At 40.0% G+C, this 19,515-nt stretch overlaps 1 protein-coding gene across 1 annotated transcript in view; it reads left to right on the forward strand.

Annotated features, from left to right (window-relative positions):
• The window catches only part of PCNX2 (pecanex 2), a 200,369-nt gene that overhangs the window by 22,333 nt on the left and 158,521 nt on the right, over positions 1-19,515 (forward strand). The window contains exons 6-8 of the mRNA XM_067536007.1: positions 9,418-9,565; positions 9,737-9,882; positions 11,361-11,454. Of these exons, the coding sequence (XP_067392108.1) occupies positions 9,418-9,565; positions 9,737-9,882; positions 11,361-11,454 (388 nt within the window). The remainder of the gene's footprint in view (positions 1-9,417; positions 9,566-9,736; positions 9,883-11,360; positions 11,455-19,515) is intronic.

Consider the following 19,515-nt stretch of genomic DNA (forward strand, 5'->3'; position numbering starts at 1 on the left):
TATTTTTTTATAATGTTGATGGATAATATGGATGTTTATTTTTAAGCATTTTTTTTTAAATCAATTTAAATTTTCACAGTTGCAGGAAATTGCAGAGGGGGGCAGACAATTATTTAATGATAATAGATGCCAAGATTCAAAAAGTTAAAACCAGGGGTTCTCCACCATTTTCTTTCTGAGTTCCCCCAACATGCTAGAAAAATTCCAGGGCCCAGCGGGGGGAAGGGAGCTGAGGAAAGGGCTCCAGATTTCAGCCGTGTGGCGGGTATGTCTCGGGGCTTTAGCCCTGCAGGGCACCGGGGCCCAGGACTTCTGTCCTCCAGAGCTGCGGGGGGGCCCTCCATAGGCATAGTTTGTCTTCTATTGGGGTGGAGGGCAGGACCCGGCAGGCCTCGGGCCACTCCGCACTGTGGGGCCCAGGGAGGGAGCATCACCTCCACCCCCTGACTCATCTTAGCAGGCCACCCGGCCATCTGGGTTGTGGGGTGAGCGCAATCAAAAATTATAACTCAAGGGGGAGGTCTTAGCTCAAAAAATTTGAAAACTGTTCAGGGAAGGGGTAGCTGAGGGTACAAGGAGAAGGATAAATAGGGACTGTGTGCAGGCAGGTGGCAGCTAGGGGCTGTGTGCAGGCAGGGGAGTAGCTCAGGGTGCAGAGAGGGGGTAGTTAGAGGCTGTGTGCAAGCTTGAGGTGCAGGGACAGGGGCAACTAGGCTGTGTGCAGACAGGGTAGTTCAGGGTGCAGGCGGGTGGCAGGTAGGGGCTGTGTGCAGGGAGGGGGCATAGCTCAGAGTTCACAGAGGGGGTGGCTAGGGGCTTTGTGCCAGGGGGCCCCCCCTGCAGTTGCTGCTCCCCAAGGGCTGTGCCTATCCCAGAGCTGGTACCCCCTGCCCAGGCAGCTCTGACTAGCTGTGCAAGCAGTCAAAAGGGGCTGTGAGCTGAATAGCATCAGCAGCCCTGAGCACCACCAGCATATTTGGGGGAGTGCCTGCTCTATGGCACAAGCCAGAACAGCAGCTGCCACCTGGCACAGCCCAGCTTTGTGACTGGCTTCTAGCCTCCGACCTGGCCAGGGGGCCCGGCCTCGGGGTAGGGGGAAGGGGAGAGGGTGTGAGTGTACGTGGAGCTGTCCTCAGGACTGCCTCACTCTGGTTGAGGCACTGCAGGTTGGGAGGGCAATGCACCCCAGTGTCTTCCTCCAACTCTGCCATGAGCTCGGGGCTTCTGCCCTGTGGGGCGCTGGGGCTTACGGAGCCCCTGAATCTGGCTCGTGGAACCCTGGTTGAGAACCGCTGTTATAAGCCATTAACACAAGTTGTCAACATTACATGTCTAAACATACAAAATCTATGTCCTTAAATCAACAAATCAGACCTGTTTTTTTAATTCATTCGTTAGTCCATTTGTAACAAGCCTAATTCAAAAGTCTAGATCACTGGGGTTTGACTCTAGTAAGTTCTCCAACAGCACTTTTTTATGTTGAATAGTTAAGCAGATTGTTACTTTCTTTTCCACAGTTAGGGAAGTTTCCTGTTGTAGTGGTTTATATAAAAATATGATTAGAAAGCAAGAGCACAAATATTTTTCCAATCTCAGGCCAAGATACATAGCTCAGGCTGGGAAAATCCTTTTGTCCTGGACAAACAGAAGTTTGTTAAGCCTTTTGGAACAAGAATCATCTTTTAAATCTGTGTTTGTTCAGTGCCTACCACAATGGGATCCTGGTTCATGCCTAGGACTCCTAGGTAATAGTTAGTTTCAGGTTTCATGCTGGCTGGACAAGGATAACGGGGGAGGCTGGGTGAGGGTTTGCTGATATCCAATGCAGCAGGATCCAGTTGTCTGACAAAGGGGAGTGTGGTCAAAGGAGGTGAGTGGTGGGAGTGGAGTAAAGAGACTTCAGCTGCCTCAGGAGTTGCTAATGACTAAGCAGAGGAATAGAACTGAGGTAATTCAAAGGGAAGGAGACCGAATAGGAAAGAGGGGTTGAGCGGATAGTCAAAGTGGAGGAGAATGGGCCTAGTTGATGTCAGCTGCACAAGTAATGCCTTGGAAGAAGCAGGAGTGGGACGAAGGAGAAATACGTTAGTTAGGGTATGTGTACATTGCTGGCTGGCAGCACTCTCGGCACCGCTGGATTGATTCTGCGGGATCAATTGAGCGGCAGTGGAGACCTGCTCAATCGATCCGAAAGTCGATGGCGTTAATCCACCCCCGCAGAAAGATTAATGTTGCGTCAACAGGAGGGCATTTCCCGTCGGTGCAGCATAGTGGGGATGTCACCCTATGTAGAATTTAGGAAGTCGACGGGAGGATCCCATTCTACGTAGCTTGCGTATCTCCCATCGACTGCCTTCAGATTTCTCCCACAGTGTACACCAAGCCTGAGTGTGCCTAATATAAACCTCAGTTAGAATGTATTGCCTGTGTGACAGGGGCTACCGGAGGGTGGTAGAAGGGCACTATGTTAGCCTAAGAATGACAAAGGCCCTGTTCCCCTAGCAGCTGCCCAAGGCTTCCTCCAGGCTGATTAGGGCCAGCTGAGGCCAGAGCCAGCTGAGACCAATTAGGGTCAGCTGAGGCCAGAGTCAGCTGAGACCCATTAAGCACTGCCTGGGAGCAGATATAAGCTCCCTGTCAGGCAGGCAGGCAGGGTGCTCTTGGAGTTCTGGAATTTGGAGGTCTGGAGAGCGGGAGAAGGAAACTGTGAGTGGCAGGAGCCAGAGGAAAGCAGGGGTTTGCCTTTTGGAGTGGCTACTTAGCCCCAATGAAGACCAGGGTAGGGAAGCAGCCCAGAGAGAAGACTTTACACAGTGCCTTATAGCAGCAGCCAGCTACTGCTGTCAGCCAGGGTCTCTGGGCTGGTGTCCGGAGAAGAGGGCGGGCTCGGACACCCCCTACCCCAACCTTAGAACCTAAGGTCCTGAAGGCACTGCTTGGCCTGTGAAGGCCTGAAGGGAGACGGGACAGAAGTGAGACGGCCGCCATCTTAAGACTGGTGGGAGCCCCGGGTGGCCATTTTGTGCCCACCACGCTGAAAAAGCGCTCGGCCCACGGGAGCACGAAGGCCACCCTACCGCACCTGTTAATGCTCTGTTCAGATTTATGGGGTTTTTGGAAAAGTGAGTGAGTCTGAGCTTTTTAGCTATAGTCAGGTAGTTCAAAAGCAGTTCTTTTTAAAGGCAGGCAAGTTTAATCTTCCAGCCAAGCAAGAGTATACTATATACTGTCCTAAACTATAAACTACAATCTGATTATTTGTTGCTTCTGCAAAATACAGTTTGATTTTAGGAATGAGATGGCCTCTTTCTAATTTGTTAGAACCTTGCAAATACAAGTGTATACTTCCTGGTCCAGGTAGGAGGAGCTAATTTGCAACTTACACAAGAGCTTTTTAAACATATTTGAATAAAAACTATAAACACAGAGTAGTGGTTGGTTTTGTGTGTGCGTGAAAAATGTCTGGAATAAGTCAAACCACCTGATTGGGGGTTTTTTAGCTTTAAGCAAAAAACAACACCTCCACCCCCAATTGGCAGAGACTAATACTGAAGGCCCTGTCCAATAAACATGAAGAACATGTCACAGAGGAATATGTTAAGGAATGTGAAAAACTTGGACATATATGCTTATGTGTGTGTTTTCCAGAATTCCTGGAAAGCTAAATGTTCAGGAGTTTCATGAAAGAAAGACTACATGTTTTGTATAATTTGCAGAAAGCATGAGAAGCTTTCTTATCGGAACAGTCCTCTTGTAAGTGGGTGTCAGAGTTTTTAGAACTGATTCCTTATATGTTTATGACCACTCTTCTGTTCATGTTAAATGCGGGGAAGCAGAAAATGTATCACCTTGTCCACAAGAAGCTCCTAGCATTAGGCTGCTCAATAAAATGCAATATGAGGAGATACAAGCCTTGTTTAACACCATTAGCACCATTGCTAAACATGATTTTGGTTTTTAGAGATCCTGAAATACTCTAAGGCTTTGTCTACACTAGCACTTTTGTTGGTAAAATGTTTGTCGGTCAGGGGTATGAAAATACACACCCCTGATGGACATAAGTTTCACCAACAAAAGCACCGGTGTGGACCGCGCAGGGGCAGTCCTGGGGGCAGCTACCCCCTCTCCCCCATGCGCTTCTGGCCTCCAACCCCTTTCTCTCTCTCCACACCCCCCCTTCCCTCTGGCCTTCTGGCCTCTGACTCGGCCAGGGAGCAGGGCCTCGGCGGTGGGGCAGTGAGTGGAGCTGCTCCCAGGATTATCCCTGCTGTGTTTCTGTAAGGTCTGTAGTGTAGACATAACCTCAGTTTCAGGCCAATAGTGACTTTAATCTTGGATCAAACTCTTGACACCTGCATGGGGAAAGACATTATAGAGGCAACTGCCAGGTATCCTAGAATGCATCTCAGAAATGCGTATAGAAAATTACATTTATTACTGTATTTGCTGATGGCTCCTCTCAGAGATCTGTAACTGAGTAAGAGTTGGTGTACATCACATTTTTGCAGGATGGAAGCCTTTGTATTCTGTCTTCTAACACAGTTGATTGTATCACACAAGGGACAAGAACAGCTGTAGGAATAGTGGGAACAAAGGCAGAAGAACACAGAATAGAACTGCTTTGCCTGAATTTTGATAGTGTACAGACAAATTTTTTTTAAATGTTCTCATCATTAGAACAGGCCGAAACATTTTGTCAAAAGCTTTTCATTGGAGAAAGTTGTTTCAGTGAAACTGAAGTTTTTTGCAAAATTATATTGCTTTTGACTGACTAAAATTTCTGTGGGGGAAAAATTGGAATGGAAATGGCAGACATTTTCATTTAGGAAAATATTTTTGTTAGAAAATTTCAAATTTTGTTTTGAATTCTACTTTATTATGTTTTGTCATTTTTATATTATTATTTGTACATCATTTCATGACAGGTCAATGCATATTATGCACTGCTACTGGTGTGTCATAATATGATATAAAATAGTAGTTGCAATGTTGTATTAGTTTTATTTTATTTTTAACATCATTAAGGGTAGCTGCTATTTAGTACTGATTGCAACAATTATTTTCTAGATCAAGTGTCTCCAGTTTTTGTTGTAGTGAAACAGTTTGACACTTAGTCACTAAGTCATGAAATAAAGTAAAATAATAAAAATAAATATAACCACTCCAATAAATAAAATAGAATTTGAAATGAAATTTTAAAATTCAAAACCAGAAAAGTTTCCAAAACTGAAATTTTTCAGAAATTCCAGCTGATGGGAAATTTTGAAAATATTTATTTTCATTCCAAACAAATTTTGAATGTTACATTTACCGCAAAATGGAAATTCCAAGTTTTGACTAACTCTACTTGTCACGCATTGCAGTGCACAAACCACAACCTTTAGTTGCTCTTCTGGGTCTCAAAAATTATAATTACAATTTTTTCTAAAGACATTTTCAAATTTTAATATTTAAGTTCAAATTATGATGGCAACTCTTGCTAATGCCTGTGAGGAAACTGGGAGCTAACTTGGAGATATTCATCATGTGTTCTGGGTTGCCAGTCTAGTCTAGTGGACAGAACACTTGACTGGGACTTTCAAGAGCTGAGTAATAGTCTCAGCTCTGCCACTGGTCTGCCAAGTAGTTGTGGGTAAGTCACATCTCTCTATGCCTCAGTTTCCCCCATCGCTAAAATGGGGATAATGATTCCAACCTCCTTTTTAAAACACTTGGAGATCTATTGACAGTGCTATTTATGAGCTAAGTGTTATTACATACTTACTCACCATAGTGACTGAATTTCTTTTACTTTTGAAGACACTTTTGTCTGAGGTTTGCAAAAGGTGGAAAGTGCTATATTGGACTCATGACGAATCCTGGCTCTGTTGATTTTAAACTTATCCTGAGGGATGGCAAATTTTGAAAGGGTAAGCATATCTGGGTCTCTAGAGGCAAAGCTAAAGAAAAATCAGATCTAAAACCTTAAAATTGTCATTAAACATGTGGATGTCAGGTTCACCAAACTACCCTAGTGACCAACTATATTATTTCAGCGCTTTGATCTCATACAGAAACCTAGGGATTAAAACAATGTGGAGGATGTAAACACAGAATCTCATGGACAGGGATTCAGGTTACTGCTGAGGGGGAGGGAGCTCCTGAAAGGGGAGGAGGAGGGTCAAGTGGAGTAGGCAGATCTATACTCCACCACTTTAAATGGTGCTCCACAGCCCCTGCATACACATATATTCAGTAAAGCACATTGCAGGGTGAAATTCTGCCCCTATTTTAGTGTCTTGCCATTAACTTTAGTGGAATTTTGCCATTGACTGCAGTGGGGCCAGGATTTCACTCCAAGACTTGATGCAGATTCAAGTGATGCTTTCCAGCCCCATCAAGCCCACTAACCTGAAGGGGAAGCAGGAACAAAATGTGTTTGTGTATACTGTCATAGTGAGCACCCCACAGCACTAGTAGAGGGCCAGACTTAAGATCTCATGTACTCTGAAGCAAACTGGACCAAAATTCTGCCTCACGATCCTTGGATTCTACTGCATTGTAGTAGATATTCTGCCTCAGCTTCAGATACGTTTTTAAATGTCTTTTTTTGCACCTTTCAAGGCAGTTTAGGATTGTGGAAAAGCACATTAGCTAAACATTTCTGCTAAAATGATCAGCAGTGAAATAATTAAGACTATTGTCAACTAAAATGTCATCTTCAGGCCTCAGAGTATACACCCTCTTGAGATGAATGGGACAGGTCACACCTCTCAGAACTACTGTTTCATGCTGTGTACAGACAACACTGCTTTGGTTTAAGATCGCTTCACATTTAACAAAGTTATCTTTGAAACCATGTGGGCTAGAAAGTTTTTATTCCAGAGTGCAATTCTCCTGAAAGGAGTAGATTCTGCATCAGAGAAATTACAGAATGCATGAGAGCCTGACTAGACTAGTGCAAATCTGAATAAGATACAGATTTCAAATCAGATGGGCTTTATTTAGTCTTAATATTATTTAGGTATTAGAATTGTTGCTTAAATTTAAAACATATTATTAGTAGATCTGGGGAAAAAAATTCAGACTAAACTTTTTTTTGTCAAACTGCAGATTAGTGAATTCATAATAAATTTGTCAAATTATTTCTCTTCAAAACCCCCAGCAACAAAAAAACCTGATAAAATCGCAATGTTTTGTTTTTATATTTCTGAAACAAAATGTTTTGATTTTTTATTTGAAATGACTTGTTTGTTTCTAATTTGACTTCAGTTTTATTTAAAAAAAAAACCTCAAAGAAACTAAACAAAATGAAAATGTATAGGGACAGTGGCATTTCAGTTTACATTAAAATGAGGACAAAACTAAACCTATACGATTGGGCTAGAGGCAGACACATTGAAATCAGGAGCATAAACATGAGAAATCCTGACAACAATCTAAAACGGAAAAAATAAAATTCAGAGAAATGCCTTTAGCTGATCCCAGCAGCAACAGATTTCATTTAAAATTAGCCAAGACAATAAGACAACAGCCAAAAAATTGAGACAACCACATTGTGTCAGACAGCTAAATTGTCTATATGGAAAAATTGTACCAATTTAACTATACTCATATAGGTAAAGCTGTACAAACCCTCTAGTGGATGCAGTTATATTAGTATAATAGTATTTATAGAGGGATAGGTTGTTCCCAATGGGAAGGGGAATAAGCTATACCAGTGTAAGCACCTGTGTAATTGCGTCCACACTAGAGAGTTAAACCACTATATACAGGTAAAATATCACACCTTTAACTGAAATAGTTATATGTACACAAAAACTTTGCAGACCAGGCCTTAGTTATCTGTGCACAAGTGATGAGAATTTTTCCCTAGCCTGATTTAGCAATAAATCTCAGCAGTTCTGTCCTATTGAATTTGAGTCAGCAGAAGTACATTTTCAGATAAGAAAGTACTTCCTGAAATTTAAACTCTACTAGATTGTCTGTTTCCTGTTTATGTTTTTTTAATCAGTCATTTTTATTTATGAGTTTTGGTGCTCTCCTGTTTTTCATATGACAGATAATGTTTGTTTAAAGTCTGCATGTAGCAGAATTTGCTCAGTGAAAACTGTGAAAAACAAAATGTAGGTTAGTTGGCAAATTACATTTGAATGTTGCAATATGGATTGAACTAGCTCCAGGGTGCAACATGTAAAAACAGATCATGCTAATTTTGTGCTACGAGTCAGTTTGTGAACAATAATGATTTTCAAGCCAGACTGTAAATGTATTTGGTTAGTTTTTGCAAAAAATTGGGAATGCTTTCTGCATTTTTAAATGATATCATTGACTAATGGGGATTCTTAACATGCAGAATAGATGGGGGAGGGAAATAGATGGAGATTTTAATATTAATTGTACTACCAAAATTTAGAGGAAAGATTCATCTGATGAATAATCAGATTAATGTTTGTTCATTGGCAGAAACTGAAGAACCATTTTTACCTCATATGTTACACTTTCAGCTTTTGAATGGAGGTAAGTAACTTCAGTGAAGTGAAATCAGCAGGAATCATTATACTGAAATCCCACTGCAAACCACTCCTGGCATATCTTTCTAGTGCTAGGAGCACTAAGTATTGCTATTTATTTTTATTTATTATTAATCTTCACCACTTCAGGGAAAAGAGAATTGAAAGACTTGGGGCCTGGAATGGAAAAGAATGAGACTTTTTTTCTCCTTCAAGCCATTAAATCATCACACAAAAAATCATATTAATTGTTCCAGCCCTAGAGCCAGCATTAGGCGGTGTGGGATCAATTAGATTAATATAACCTTATTGTTGTTATTCTTAATCCTTAAACAACCACAATTCCCTAGGGAAAATGGATTTAATTAGGCTTCTGCAGCCTTCTTTCCCCTGCTGAAGTATAGTTATGGGATTATGGAGCACTGTATTAGATCCATAGTTAAACTGGGGTGAGGTTTTGCACTTAAAGTGGAGTTTAAATCCCTAATTAAACAGGAATATGCAGAGATTTTTTTTTTCAAATGGGACTGTTTGAATAAGGAGTAAAACTTTGATTTTTCTAAGTACTTTTTACATTTGTTTCTGCCATATTTTCAAAAAATGGGCCCTTTTGGAAATTTTTCTACACATTGTTTTTTTGAGCTCCTATAGAAATACAATCTGGAAATTAAAAGATTTCCGGTTCACAGCCTATACAGAAGCACAACACAGGGTAACTTGTGCCAAAAAACAACCCAGCAATCCTCCCCTAAGCAGTTTAGCTTATTCACCCTAACTAATTTGTTTTTCACTATTGAGGCCAACGGAGCACTGCATCTTTGGACAACTTCCTCTTAAAAATGGTCTTGTTTTGAAGTAAATGATCTGCCATGTTTTGCCATGATCTGTGTAGAAAGTCTCCCTTCTTTATTCATATATGTTTCAGATAGCCATGCAACAGAGAGAAAAGAAGAAATGCTGGAAACAGAAAAGCACTATGAGTATGTTTCTAAACAGGAAAGATCAGATGTACAAAGTCAAGATTGGGCTAGTGCTAGTCCAGTGCTATCAGAGCCTGCCAAATTTACAGCACAGTAAGGGCAGTTACTTTACATTTTTTGTACTTCAAAAGCATGATGATATGAGCTGTTCTGTTACACTGAGTAGAATTGACCTAAACTTTGAATTAACCTCTCTCTCTCTCTGTTTTATTGAGAACAAGAAAAAAGTTCCTCATAGTAGTTTTGAAACATTTTTGTGTCAAGTTACCAGGGCAACAGGCAAAGGCAGATAATCTACCGGGTAACTTCCCAGCAAGATAGTTCTGTCTTGCAAGTTATAAGTGGACCTGAGGCTTCAATGCAAGATGAAATATCTGTGGACGCGATGCATGTGTTCATAGATGAGAATGGTAAGTTTATGCAGTTGTAACTATTACACTATGAAGCGAGATTTCTACACAAATCTTAGAATTATTATAAAGGTGTTTCTTTTTAAATTTTATTTATAAGAACATTTTCTATGTACATCAGAAGAGGATGGCTTAGTGGTCCAAGCATCAGATTTGAAATAGCTCGAGAGTTCAAAACTCAGAAGTTATCTCAGATTTGTATTCTTCTGATGTTCAGGGGTACTGTGGAGTTGAGTGTATTTTTCTGACGATACCTTAAAAGATAGGTCTAGTGTGCTTTTTGTGGATGCTGAAGATCCCATAGAACTTCTTGTATGAGTAGAGATTTGTGCCAATGTGCTTGGCCAAAATGTTCTCATCCTTTGTTGTCAGATCTTTAAGCTGAGTGTGAACAAGTGATGATTTAGATGGCAGCTTTCTCCCATCATGCTTGGACTGCCTTCATTCAGGATAGTGGGCTGCTATCCTCTCCAGGATGTTTAATGAATGGACCACTTTCCCCATCAGTACCTGAACTTGGTGCAGGGAACTCCCTGGGGACAACAGGCCATACCAAGCAGCAGTGCCACTCCACGGCCCCTACTATTGGCTTTGAGCTGAAATAATTCTAGTGGCTGTTGTTTTCTGACCCCATCTGCCTTGTGGGGTACTGGCCAAGTGCATCCGTGTAGTAGGAGATCCACAAGCCCCACTCTCATTTGGGCTCAGATCCAATCCCCCTTCCAAGACAGCACAAAAGACGCTCCCGTGTAGCTGGGTTTCATGGCTCCTTGGATCCTGTCCTTTCTCCCCTCCCAGTCCTGTGTAGCATCACTTCAGCCCCTTGCATGCTGTGGAGCCTTATTCTGCAGGTGCGAGGGAGGGCAGCTGTGGACCGGCCAGGGGAGTAGCATGGCCTGTAGGTCAGTGAACTATGCTTATTCACTGAAGGACCACTGCCCTGTGTGTGTGTTTGGAAGGAGGTGGGCATGGGACAAGCAGTATGGTTACCCCGCTTCGACCTGATTTCCTACTGCCTTGTGCCTGTCATCTATACTTCTGCAAATGTGAACAAATCAGAATGCTCCACTCCCTTATACTTCTGGCAGTGTCTAACAGTTACATTACACACCTAGGAATGGCTACACAGTATTTAAGGTAGTGGCAGATCAGGCCGCCTATCTCAAGATTGGGATAGGAGTCCATTTTTTCACTCTCCCAGAGCTCTCTTACTCTGCTCTTGCAAAGGGGAACAGAATTTTGCCCTTAATTTCTGCATTTTTATGCCTTTGTCTTGGGCTTTCCAGTGTTTATTTTAACATTTCTTTGTTCTATGATGTTTTAAAACACCTCCACGCTGCCAGTCACAAGTATAAAGATGCAGTTAAAACATTTGGTTTACAGATACATTTTTTGACCTAGAAAACCAGATTGCAACTAAATTATATGTGTAAACAAATATATTACATCACTTAACTGATACTTTTATGTTTTTAAAGGTGAAATTAGATCCTGTTATTTAAAGGCTGGAAATCAGAAGGAAGGAAATATTCGATATCAGACATCAAATTATGATTGTATTTCTAATGCTCAGTAAGTAAACTCTTATTTTTAGACATGTTAGATTTTTCAGTGCTGGAGGCTATGAAGCTGATTCTATCTGTGAAAGAGACGTGAAGAGTAAGAAATGTGCTAATCTGTCTTAGAGATGTCAAAGCATGCAGATTTTTCTTTTCTCTTATGTAAAAGAAGAGGGAAAAGGCGACTACGTAGTAAGGAGATCTATGAGGAAAAGGAAATACCCACTATTGTATTTTCTTCATAATCTGCCAGCAATAGCTACTTTTATATAGAGAGCTGTCTTTGGGGCTGTAATTTAAATATAGTGGGGTAGGCCTGATCACTCAACTTTGTCCTGTTGCTTATCTGGTCTTGCCCACCTGCCTTTTATGGATTTCACCCTCATATATTATGTCAGCAAATAATCATACTTTTGCAGGCTGTAGGATATGAATCCTCTTCACTGCCTGAAATACATAATGGGGGTCATGCTGCTTTGGAACAGCACCTAAATAATGTTGGGTTTTTCTCCCCCCTCCAATTGGTTTTAGAATGACCCATGTTTATTACTCCTGCTTCTCAGTCTTCTCCGTTCCCATATCTACTATACTTCATGTCTTGCAAATTTTTGGATTTTTGTTTAACAGTTCATGAAGGTGGTTTTATAATGATACTATCTGAATGTTTTTATATGTCATGTTGTACAGCACTTGGAGAACTTCAGTAACAGGCTGGGGGAGAAGGGTCATGGAAATAACTATTGTTCCCAAACTTTTTTTTTAAAACTAATATGAGGTTGGGCATTCAGAGGAGACTAACAGGATGGTCTATTCTTTAAGGGTCTGGGGCCAGCCAGCCGTGTTCAGATTCAGCTGGGAACATGTCATGTGTTTTCTATAAAGGGCTGTGCGAGTTGCAGGAGAGAGACGGGTGCCTGCCGTAGGTCCTGGAGCAGGGGGAATTGAAGGGAAGGTGTGTCCTCTTTTCAGCACTGACAGAGGCAAGGAGAGAGAGCCTCTGAGAACTGTAGCACATGGTGGGCAGAGGAACTGCTTTGTTTTGATGATTTGCTCAAGTTTTCTGTTTGTGTTAATAAACCGTGCCCAGAGGGAAGGACCTGTAAGTGATTTGGGCATGGCATTGTTTTTTGTAGGATGGTGAGGGACCCCACTAGCCCTACAAATGTGCTTTTACTTTCAGCTGTCCCCAAGTTATTTTCTGTGGACTAATGAAAGGCTCTATGGAAATATAGAGGAAGAATCCGAGGCCAAATAGGTAGAATACATGAGTTGAGAGCATACTACACACCAGAAGTTCTGCAGTCAAGGGACTTTTAATTCTTTCTTCTCCCTAATCTGCAGTAATAGCCATTCTGGGGCTGCTATTACAGCTTCAGAACTACTATAGTCTCTGTGACCATTCAATTCTGCATTAAAAGGGAGGGCTGGGCTGTTGAATCTGTGTAGTTGTGACTCCACTGATCCTACCTACTTCCCAAGAGACCTCCATGTGCTGGGGTGGAGGAATCTCAGCAGAGAACAACTCTGGCATGCACAGGAGATGTGGACTCCCATAACCTACTTTTTCCTCCAGAGTCATTGCACCAATTCTGCTATTCATGGCTTTGTGGGTCTGGTTATAACTTGTTAACCAATTACCTCGATTTGTTAATTACTACAGTTATGAATGCTAATCTAGAGGCTCCACAACCCTTTATTCCAAGATACTTCATTACTTTAAGGCTCATCTTACCATCATGCAAGTTATACTTAACAAGCAAGTTAACATCATGCAAGTTATACTAGTACCACAAAACGGATTTTAGATAAAGCCTTTAGAGTGTTCTGTACCTGCTGGGTCGTTATAACAATGCCAGATTTGTCCCTTTGTGCTGGTGCTTTCTAGAACTCTTCCTTTCAAAAACAGAATTATTAAGCGTGCAAAAGAAGAATGTCACGTATGAGAATGGCTTTCACTGCCATTTCATAATTTACAGTGGGTGATCTGGGAATTTTCTGTGATTATGATCAGTGTCATTTTATAATTACATTCTTAAAGCCTGTTACTGTTGTCCCAGGATAGAATCAATGATGCAGAAATCTTGATGATATGTCACAGAAACAGTGCTGCACTGGGAGGTTGCTTCTTCTTGATTCTGTGTTGTGGGGTTTTTTCATAGTTGTCTTTTGCTGCTGCTGCTTACTTGATTGTAGAGATGAGGTGAATAGGTTGAGCTGACAGTACAAGAGTGCATTAAAGTGTATAAAGAATATGCAAGAGCATGTCTCAGTCTGAAGGAATTTGTACTCTTTTCTCTCCATAGTCTTTCTGAAGGTGGAAAACACGCCTCTTTCAGGGGCTTGGCTGAATTAAAATATCAGCCGCTGTCACTCTGAATTGGCTCAACACCTTCATTATATGGTCTGGTAGGATCTTCAGCTCATGAATATGCACTCTGCTAATGCATATGCAACAGGATTGTCATTCTTCAATTTTAAGGTTATATTGCTTTTGTCTTTGAGACAGGAAATTCTCAGAACATTTTTAAAGCTAGAGTTTTAATTCTTTGTTTAGTTTGTTTTGTGATATCCCTTTAATTCCATCAGGATTTAATAGGAATCAAAATTCTGTTTAAAATTTGGTCCAAACACTCCAGTTTTCTATATGAAAGTCTTGCAGTTCTTCAAATAGTGTTTTTAAACTTAAATGATTCATAAATAGTCTTTAAACATAAACGGTCATTAAATAATGTATTGTCTTTCATTCTTAACAACCTTTGGATTGATTCTCACTGTCTTCCTGAGTTTGAAAAGGAGTTGCTTAAACATTGCCAGATAACTGATTAATTCCCAACCTAGATACGTGTTTTATACTCATGGCTTCTTATATTAGTAACCAATTATAACTAGATAATAGGTTTACATATTGGTCCATAAAACACCTCACTGTTCATATCACAACCGTACCCAGCAGTTAATATAGGAAAGGCTTGTATTTAGATGCAAAACATTTACAAATAAACATCTCAAAGGAAGCTTATCCCATCTTAAGCATTTGAGGGACAACAAAGGATTTCACTGTTAAAAGGAAACATGAGTTAGAAGTAACCAATATCTTCTGCAAACACTTTCAACCATAATTGTTCTTAAAATTTGAGGACTTTTTAGTGTATTTATAAAAGAAATTAGTTTCAATAAGGATATTTCTTGAATTCTTTGTGTGGGTTTAAAATGAAAAGTTTTTCTCTTCACAAAGAGGAGGGGTAAAGAGAACCACTTCTATTACTTTGTTTTTAGCGCTGATAACACATCATAAGCATCACTCCTCTTTAAAATATCCTCACTGAAGAGCATTCTCACATTTTTATGCAACCACGGTTCTTTCTAAAACATAAATATCCTAAGAGGTTTTCTTCAAATAAAGCTCATGTCTGTATCAAATTGGTGTTTTGTTCAAGGGCTTCTTTGAGAAGACACTCTTTTTGGTTGTTTGCCTTTTGACCAAAGGGTTCCTTGATTTACCACATACCAGTTGTAATACATTTACAGTTGAAGACTCCTATCACATAGTCTATAGAGGCACAAATCACAATAACGAACAATTACATAATGTTTAAAAACATAGTATAAAATAAAATAATAGAAGGTACAAAGCTGCATTCCTGATTCAGTGAAAACACATTTCTAAGGCAATAAATATGGTTTTATGGCTAAGGAGGTGGTGTGCTCCTTTACACTTTTGGTGCCTGTCACTAGTTGACAGAAAGCAGATATTTCCATGGTATTTCCTTTATTACCTTGAATATTTCATTTAATTAAATAACTAGTTTTGATAAGCATCATGTGTGTAAAAAATAATTGTAATAATTGTAAATGCCTCATAAATTTCAGTAAAGGTGAAAGCAATCTCATAATAACCTACAATTATAATAATAAATGTAATAATTGTATTAATAACTATTTTTGCATCAGTAGTGAGTTCTATCTCTTACAGTAGTGTGAATTGGGCCAGAAGATTTAGATCAATGTCAGTTAATGAATTATATAGTAGTAAACTGCTCTGTATACTTGCAGCACCAAGCTAGTATATCCCTCAAATATATTTAATTGCTTGTCTGAACTGTTCTCTATTTACACATTAGCATTCTTGTTAAGTGCTTGGCCTTCTAATGTAAAAAGAAAAGTGTGTCAATATTTGTTACAATAGTTCTAGTAACATGGCCTTCCTGAATATGGGTCTGAAATATTGTCTTCTAAGGCTTCTGTCTTTTTAAATGACTAAGAACAGAAGAGATTGATCAACTACTATGTGGACACATTATACCTCCTGGTTTCACATCAATCAAAAACTGAGTTCAGTTACTGCAAATGACTGCACTTTTTTCAAGTTACAAGTGTCAATGTGACACAGTGTCTGAACCTATAGTCTAGAGAAGTTCAATATTTGATTACCCTTTGTCTGTCTTTAGCCTACTGGAGAGATGTTCATTTTAGATTTAAATAATGGACTTCAAAAGCCTGTTCACATCCACCTTCAATACTTCACCATGTTCAGAAAGACAAAAAAGGTGAATTAAAATAAACTGGAGATTAATAATGTAAAACAAAGTTGGGTATTTTCATAGTGTGTCTAGTTTTTTCTGCTAATGCTGAAAAATATATTGCTAATATTTAGTGCTAGTGTAAAATTACAAGTTTAATATTAAAATAATGGTATTTGGAGAAATCTTGAACATAATACAATATCTAAATGTGAATACGCAAAATACTTGGCTGCAATTCACAGAATAATCTCTGAACCAATGTACAGATGTGCTGTCAGGTATTCATCATATTTTACTTTGCCATTTAAAGTTATTTTGCTGCTTTTGGTAAAACTTTAGTGAAAGTTTGAGTACTTACATATATTCCCAAACTACAGGATAAGCGATCCAAACTTCCCAATGTATTCGGAAAGGGCTTGACACAGCTGTGTTAGCATTACAGTAATGTTTGCACTGTAAAATTTGGCTGTTTTCCACCATAGATTTTGGTGGTGGTGATGATGATGCAATGATTTTTCATATCACGGCATTTTGCCAGAAGATGAAACACATTTAGGGTACATCTATGCTGCGATAAAAGACCTGCAGCATGGCCATGGCTGGCCTGGGTCAGCTGATTCAGGCTTGGGCTGCAAGGCTATAAAACAGTAGTGTCGATGTTTGGGCCTGGGCTGGAGCCTGGGCTCTGAGACCCACCTCCCTCACTGGTCCCAAAGCTTGGGCTCCATCCTGATCCCGTCTACATTGCAATTAAACAGCCCGTTAGCCCGAGCCCCTTAGCCTAGATCAGCGGATATGGGCAGCCGTGGGTTTAATTGCAGTGTAGATATACATTAAGTGACTGATGTATTCGTGTAAGAGTGTGTGGCCATCCTTGCTGTCAATCTCTGAGGGAAGCCACGCCTCCTCGCTGTTACTTCCTCAGGGCATTGGTCTATCAAGGGGAAATTAGATGTTCGTAAAGCCCAGGACCCTCAGGCAGGATGGATTCTTAAGCCATGAAGGGGGTTCTGGACTGCAATGAGGGCAGAGCAGCAAATGAGTCTAGGAGCAATTCCTATCAAAGTCATCTGTTGTTGTATCCATTTACACCAGGGAAGCATTTTGCCCTTTAGCTTCAGGTAAGAGATTCAGTCAGCAAATACTCCTCTTTGGGAGAGGTGAATTAACTTTTATTCTTTAATCCATCTCCTGTTTGAAGTATTTAAACTCTCTTGCAAATGAAACAGAATCCATGCAGAACGGATTCATGACACACGTGCATTGACGTAAATTAGTACAGAGCTGATCTCGGTTTAGAATGCTTTGTTCTTCAAAAATGGTTGCTAATCATTATGCAACCTTCTTTGGTCCAAAAGTGTTTGATTCATTCGTTCAAAAATAGGCTTAAGCAGTGGACACTTTTTTTGCAGTTTATTATCACTATTTGAATTACAATAGCTGCTAGAGGCCTCAACAGAAGCCCTTTGTGCTAGGCACCGTACAAACTCAGAGCAAGAGACAGTCTCTGCACAGAGGAGATTACAATGTAAATAGACAAAGGATCAGAGAGAGGGTACAATTGGATGGAGAATTGAAGATTGGAGTGACTTGCCCAAAGTGTGAGGCAGAGCTGTGAACTGAACTCAGCTCCCTTGAATCCCTGTCCCATGTCTTCACCCCAAGGCCATCCTTCCTTCCTAAGTGACCCTTGAGAGATCATTTTAAGACCCTTGTACAAATAAACAGAAAAATGTTCAGGTTAATTCAATTCTTGATTTCATATTATTAAGGAAGTAAGGGAGGTGTCCTTTTATGAACTATATTGAAGCTAAAAGGATCTCTTCAAAGTCAACTGAACTCTTCACTCATGCTGTTAGATGAAGCCCTGCCGCTGAACCTAGGCTGCAAGTAGGCCTTGTGATAGATTGTAATGTGAGATTCATTCCAACAGAAAGAGAACTCAGTTAATCTCTGGTTTAATTTGTTTTGTCTGTTTGCTTTCACAGTAAGCTCTTTCTTCAGCAGCAATAGGGACCCTAGGCTAAAAAGAACTAATCGCAGCAAAAATAGTGTCTCTAACAACTACTAAGAAAAACAGTTAATTTAAAATATCCTTCCATCACAGATTTTAAATGCTGCAAAATGCAAGTGTTTCTGGCCTTGGCCTCATTTGATTCACATTCACTTCCATAAATAAAGTAGCTGCTGAGTGCTTTGGACTGTATGAAAGCATCTATCTGAACACCTTAGCAGCAACATACATCTTCTGGATAAGTGCATTAATACTTTACAGTTTTCACCTCTGGCAAATTCCCCAAACAGACTATAAATGTACCTTTGCACTTCAAACTTGTGTTGAAATAGTAGCATACACTCTTTGCAAGTTGTTCAGCACTGAAAGATACCATATCACTAAAGCAGATATTTTTTCTGCTCAACAAGGTGACTCAAATGACAGAGACAGCCTCCAGCCATAGTAACAAGCTGCTGATTCTTACTATTAGTGAAAAATTCACATTCCATTTGACAAATTTATGCATTTACTCCACTGCGCAAATTTTGAACTGTATGCAGTAAAAATACAATAGGATCTTTGGGGATTTGAGGAGGAAACCCAGAGGCCCAAACCCACCCAGTTTTGGGATTTGATTATTTCAGATGGGTTTGTTCTTCCAGGGTACTTTTAAATGTAATTCTATAGGAAAGTTTAAGCATGGTGTTTTTTGTTTGTTTGTGGTTAAAATGTATAATGCCATACTGCTTTGAATTCTAGCCTTGTAAGTCATATATTTTCTTAAATCAAATGGTGAACCACCTTTTAAAAATGCAATAAAATTGTATTGCCATCTCTGTGGCATCCATACTGTAAAGATGGAAAGGATTTGTAATATATTACCATGTATCCATTTACAACCTCTTCTAGATTTCCAGATTCTGCAGCATCCATTCTTCCATTTTTAACATGGAAGAGAAATGAATGTTTTGACTGTAAGAGTCTGTGAGGGCAGTACTACCACATGATGGCAGCAAAATCCTGTGTAGGAACAAAGGTCTCTACAGCTATACAGTTGTTGGTGCTTAGTCTAGAAGATCATCAGCAAGGTTGCTATACTTTTTTTCCTTGTGGAAGAAGTGAAGATGGAACTTTAAAATCACATGCCCTTCACACATTCCATGCATTTGGGAAGTTATTTTGCCTTAACATTGCTGAGATCACTGGTAAGGTTTTTCCTCCCTCTTTCATTCTCTCTCTTTTTTTTTTTTTTAAATCTTTCTGGGAAGTAAGTGACAATGTTCTGACTGTAGAACATTAACATTCAATGGGTTCAGCTTGACTCATGCATTTTCCATTAAGGCTAAAAACATAGAAAATGCTCTGTTGACAAACACTACCAGTATTCTAGAAATCAGAACGTGAGGAGCAACAATGTGGGTAAATGACAGATCCCAGAGTGTTCTAGATTTCTCACAAGAAAGGTGAGATGCTTTCCAGGAAAAATATTTTTAAAAACCCTGTTTTCCTGGAAAATTTATAATAAGCTGTGGAACTTCAAATTATACAACTAAAA

This window comes from Emydura macquarii, unplaced genomic scaffold, assembly GCF_026122565.2.
Source record: "Emydura macquarii macquarii isolate MOO-44397 ecotype Brisbane River unplaced genomic scaffold, CSIRO-AGI_Emac_v2 contig_3517, whole genome shotgun sequence".
Taxonomy (NCBI): domain Eukaryota; kingdom Metazoa; phylum Chordata; order Testudines; family Chelidae; genus Emydura; species Emydura macquarii.